At 58.6% G+C, this 5,019-nt stretch overlaps 1 protein-coding gene across 1 annotated transcript in view; it reads right to left on the minus strand.

Annotated features, from left to right (window-relative positions):
• Positions 1–650: 650 nt before the first annotated feature.
• Positions 651–5,019, minus strand: part of LOC103669637 (histone H1.8) — an 8,661-nt gene continuing 4,292 nt past the window's right edge. The window contains exons 2-5 of the mRNA XM_040628137.1: positions 4,161–4,420; positions 2,121–2,488; positions 1,244–1,289; positions 651–899 (exon numbers count right to left, since the gene is read on the minus strand). Of these exons, the coding sequence (XP_040484071.1) occupies positions 651–899; positions 1,244–1,289; positions 2,121–2,488; positions 4,161–4,420 (923 nt within the window). The remainder of the gene's footprint in view (positions 900–1,243; positions 1,290–2,120; positions 2,489–4,160; positions 4,421–5,019) is intronic.

The raw sequence follows: 5,019 nt of genomic DNA on the forward strand, positions 1-5,019 counted from the left end.
CCCAGGGCCTTTGCACTTTCTCCTCCTACTGTGGATTAGAGCAGGGCCCTCTCAGTAACTAGTTGTTGGATGGTCCCCTCCGCAGCCAGAGGGCTCTTTCTAAACATACACTAACCACCTTAGTCTCTCCCCTGCCTATAACCCTCCCCGCCCCCCCACTGTCTACCTTCCCTCGTCCACCCCATCCCCTACCCTCCCCCATACCCCATGCTCCTCCCAGAGCCACAAACTCCCTCCCCTTCCATCACACCATCCAACCCCACCTCACATGCTGGGCCCTCTGCCTGTAATGCCCTTACCCCCTCAGCTGTCTCCTGCTCATCCTTTAAGACCAAAAGCCACCTCCTCCAGGAAGCAGTCCCAGATCTCAGGCTGGGTTTAACACCCCTCCTTTGCCGCCACAGGCCCCTACATGCCTTGGACCCCTGAACCAGCCCTTTACATTGTACAACCTGTCTCCCCCAGGGAGGGAATTCCTATCTGGCCCTGAGCCACAGATGGCCAAAATCCTTGGACCTCAGCCTCCACCCACATCGATTTGTGAGGGGAAAAAAGCCTTTATTGATAAATAGGTTACAAAGAAATAAATAGAGTGATAGTTTGTTGGGGAATAAAAACTTGGGCAGGATCTCCGTGTCTCCACCCCAGCTCTAGCTTCCAGCCTCCGCCTTCCTGCTGGCCAGTTTGGACGATGAGGCCTTAGTGGGCATGCCTGGCCTCCTCGGGCCCTTGGGGGCCTCTGTCTTCCTGGCCAGGGGTTCAGGCACCGTCTTAGACCCACCACCCCTGGGAGGAGCAGCCGCCTTGGCTTTGGGCCCCTCCTTGGCTGCACAGGCAACGAACTCTTTAGGGACGTGGTTTTCCTTCTTTTTGGCTGGAGAAGCAGCACCATTCTTGCCCTATAAGAAAGCAAACCGGGAGCAAGAGGACAGAGTGGGGCAGGGTTGGACACACAGCTTGGAGCCCACAAGGATAGGACTGAAATCCCAGTGGGCTCCAAGGAGTGGGGGGAATCTAGGTGGCTTTGGACCAGGGACCCCACCTCTCTAAGCCTGGGTCTTACATGTGAAATGGGGCTGAGGACCCTCAGAGCACCGGAGGGGCACACAGAAGTGAACCGTGCTTTGCACAAAAGCAAACTACCCCCTTCTCCACGGACCCTCCCAGGGGCTGGGTGTGGGACGCCCGAGCTGTGGCCTGCTCGGCATGGAGATCCAGACCAGGGAAGTCACGCAGGGCCTACCTTAGGGACCGTGGATTTTGCACTCCGACTCCCAGCTTTTGTTTTCCTGTGGGCCTCACCACCTGTCAGAGGGTGGGGGAGAGCCTGTGGGCAGGAGCCCTTTCAGGAGGAGCTGCTGGTTGGCAGGAAGGTTCAGGGGCCCCAGTCCTCACTCTGACACTTACAGGCTGTGTGACCTGGGGCAAGTCAATTGGCCACTCTGAGCCTGGGTCTGCAAACTGGAGATAACAGCATCTCTCTCATGGGATGGCTGGGGGATTAACTGGGTGGTGGAAGACCATCTCTCACCCTGAGCAAGGCGCCAGGCAGAGGCCCCCTTGCTTCATGTTCACCGCACAAAGACCCCTAACTGGTTTATTAGTCTCTAGTCTTTAGCCTGTCTTTCACATGGCAGCTGTGATACATTTAAAAAAATACCTTGTACCCTAGCTGTCCCCTGTTCAAAGTCCTTCCACGGCTCTTCACTGTTCTCCAGATCTAGTCCAGACTCCCAGCTGCCCTTCCCAGGCTGCCCCTTCTATTTCCCACACTACACACAGTACTAGTTGCACTTCCTCAAAACCTCTACCTTCTTCATGCCTCTGAGCCTTTGCACAGGCTGTTGTCCTCCTTGGGACACCTCCTCCAGGAAGCTTCCCCTGACTCCTCTCAGATGAGTGAGGCTCTTCTACTCTCTGGGTTTCCCCTTCCCTAAACCTATCCCCCTCCCCCAGCTACCATGAGTTCTCCAACTCTCCAGGTCAAGCCAAGCACTCAGACACAATTACTAGATAAGGATCCCCCTCCCCAGAGCTTGCCTCTCCCTCCCTCCCACCTCATATCCAGTGGCTGCCACAAACCCCCGACCCCAGGCCCTCTTCTCACCCCACTCACACACCTACCTTGGCTCTTCCTTCTGACTTTGACCTTTGACTTCCCACTGGGTCCGGTGGCACTGGGAGGGGCACGCGTGGCCTTGTCTGGCTGTCGGGAGGCCTTCCTGGCCTCATTCACTCTTGCCTCTTGGTCTTTGGTCTGGCCGCCTTTCTTGGGAGCCTTCTCCTTGGCTGCACCTGGTTTGGGAGGAGCCGTCCTCACTTCTAGCGGCTTCCTGGGTCCCCTTTTCACCTCGCCTGGGTTGGGAGGGTCCTGCTTTGCCTCCCTTGGTTTCTTGGGGACCTTCTCCTTGGCCTCACTGGGTTTCCTGGGGGCTGTCATGGTGGATGTCTTCCTGGGTTGGACTTTCCTTTTATGCTTGGGAACCAACTGGTGGAGGATAGAATGGGACAGAATTGAGAGTAGAAGTTCTCAGGGTCTCACACCCCTACACCCTACACAGAAGGTGGTCAACGGCACGGGGAGCAGATGCAGGACCACCTCTTAAATGCCTGATCCCAAAGACACATTCTATCCCCGTACTACTCTTGAAGGGAGGGGTGTTGCCATTGAGGAGCTGGGGGACCTGAGTCTCCTAGACATGCCCTAGGTTCTCTTACCTCCTGTGCAGGTGGCTGTCAGGAGGGCAGAGGCACCCCTCCAGCCCCCCAAGCCTGGAAATCTCAAAGTCAGGCTCCTGGGAGTAAATTGCCCAGCACACACTATGAGTCCTGACCCCAGTCCTCTGAGATGCTAATCCACGCATCTCCTTGGACCTCCCACCCCACACACCTTCACATGCGTGGTGGCTCTGACTTCCACTCCTCCTCCCACCCAGGCCCCGCCCCCCACCTCAGGCCTCACACCTCCAGGTCTCCCCGAGTCTCCCTTTCTCCTTTTTGCCTCTTGGGTGGACCTTCCAAGTCAGACAGCTAAGAGTTCACAACTTCCTGTGCAACTCAGCCAAGTCTTCTCTTCTGCCACTGGCCTCAGTCTTCCCATCTTTACTATGGGGACATCAGGGAGCGGGTGAGAGGTAGGGGGATGGGAGGGCCCCTGGCAAACAGGTGGTCTCATCCTTCTAGAGCCTGCCTCTAGTGATGTTGCTCCCTCTGCCCCCAAAATCTCATGGCTCCCCATCACCATCAAACCCAGAAACAACCCCCTCTCCTAGCACACACACATTCCTAACTCCATGACACTCCGGGCTCCCTTCCCCACCTCCCCTCCCCTCAGCCTTTCCTGATGGGCCCTCAGGTCCTCACTTTCCTGAGAGGCCCTCAGGTCCTGCAGCCTAACCCAGTCATGCTCACCACCCTTGCTCTCCGTCACCCCACCCTATGCACCTGGACTTGCCATAGCTTGTGTCCCCTCGCCTGGGAGTTCTACGAGCAACTTGCTGTCCTCAGCCACCTGGTTACCACAGGGACTGGAACATGGTAGGTTGAGAGAGTTCCAGTGTTCTATGCTAACTGTCAGAGCAACTGCCACATGCTGGGGCCCAGCAATGACAAGATAGACCCGGTGTCTGGGTCCCTGAGGTTTCCTTGGTGGCGGCTGGCAGTCACAGTGCTAGCTGTCCCTGGAAGGCTCCCCTCCAGGACCCTCCCCTCTGAAAGATGAGGATAGGGGTGACTCAGGGAGGCGCCAGCCCTGGTCTGGAGACCTGGGGTTTAGAGCCAGAGAACACGGGGAGCAAAGCCAACTGTGGCCTTCTAGTGCCCATGGTCGGGTGTGCCTTGTCCGTGATGGGGATTCCAGGTGGGTGCTGTGGGCACTAAGGACTCAGCGTGAACACGGCTGAGATAGTCCCCGGTCAGTGGACACACGTGACAGGGAAGAAGGCCGACACAGCGGGGGACTGAGAAGGCCCTCATGGCACACCGCTACCCTTCCTGGAAGACAGGGCATCTCCAAGAAGGCACGAGGAAGACAGAGAAGCAGGGGGAGGGGAAGCGAGGCCTCTGGCAGGGGAGGGGGGGCTGGGACTGAAGCTCAAACTCTGGGGCCCAGTCCCTCCCACCCCGTGGCCTCCCCCCACCCCGCAGCAGAGCAGGCTCACTTTGAAGCTGCCGGTGGCGCCCCTGGCCTTGGAGTTGGGGGGCCTGACGAGGAGGCCGCGGCGCACGCCGGTGGCCAGGGCCTGCTTCAGCAGGTACTTGAGGCGGAGGACATCCACCGTCGGGTACTTCTGCAGGATGTGAACCTTGATGGCCGCCACGGACGTGCCCCGGCGCTGCTCTCCCGCCTGCAGCGCCTCCAGAACCATGCGCAGCACGGGGGGGTGGCGGCGCGGCCCGCGGACGGTGGGGCGGCTCGGGCCTGCGGGGGGACAGCGGGACGTCACCCGGAGCCCCCACCGCCCGCCGGCCCGACCGGCCACGGACACGCCTGGCAAAGCAGCCGCCGGGCAGCAGCCAGGCCCTGCGGCGGGCGGGCGGCGATCCGGGGGCGGGGGTCGGATGCACCCCAGGTCTGTAGCACCGCCGGCCGGCCCGAGAGCAGCCCGAGGGCAGGGCAGGGCGTGTGGCTTGTCTGGCCACCGTCTCCCAGTGCCCGACCCGGGGCTGGGCCCACACCGGGCGCTCAGTAGAGAGTCACTGAAAGAATTAAAGAGTCCTTTTAGAAAACAGAATACATCAGGTCAGTTGTCTAAATCTAACTACCAGTTTGCAGGAAACCCAGGGGCTCGGCCAGAGGGCCACAGGGAGGAAATCAGCAAAATGCAGACTGCGAGTTGCTCTCCAGGACACATGGCCAGGCCTCTTCTACAAATAAACAAGGAGGAAAAGAAGAAGTGGGAAGGGGGACTAGGGATGGAAGAGCCTGCAGAGCCCTTTCAACCAAATGCAATTTGGGATCCTTTGCTCAAACTCAGAATGGGATTTATTTATTTATTTATTTATTTATTTATTTATTTA

Source organism: Ursus maritimus, unplaced genomic scaffold, assembly GCF_017311325.1.
Source record: "Ursus maritimus isolate PB19 unplaced genomic scaffold, ASM1731132v1 scaffold_14, whole genome shotgun sequence".
Taxonomy (NCBI): Eukaryota; Metazoa; Chordata; class Mammalia; order Carnivora; family Ursidae; genus Ursus; species Ursus maritimus.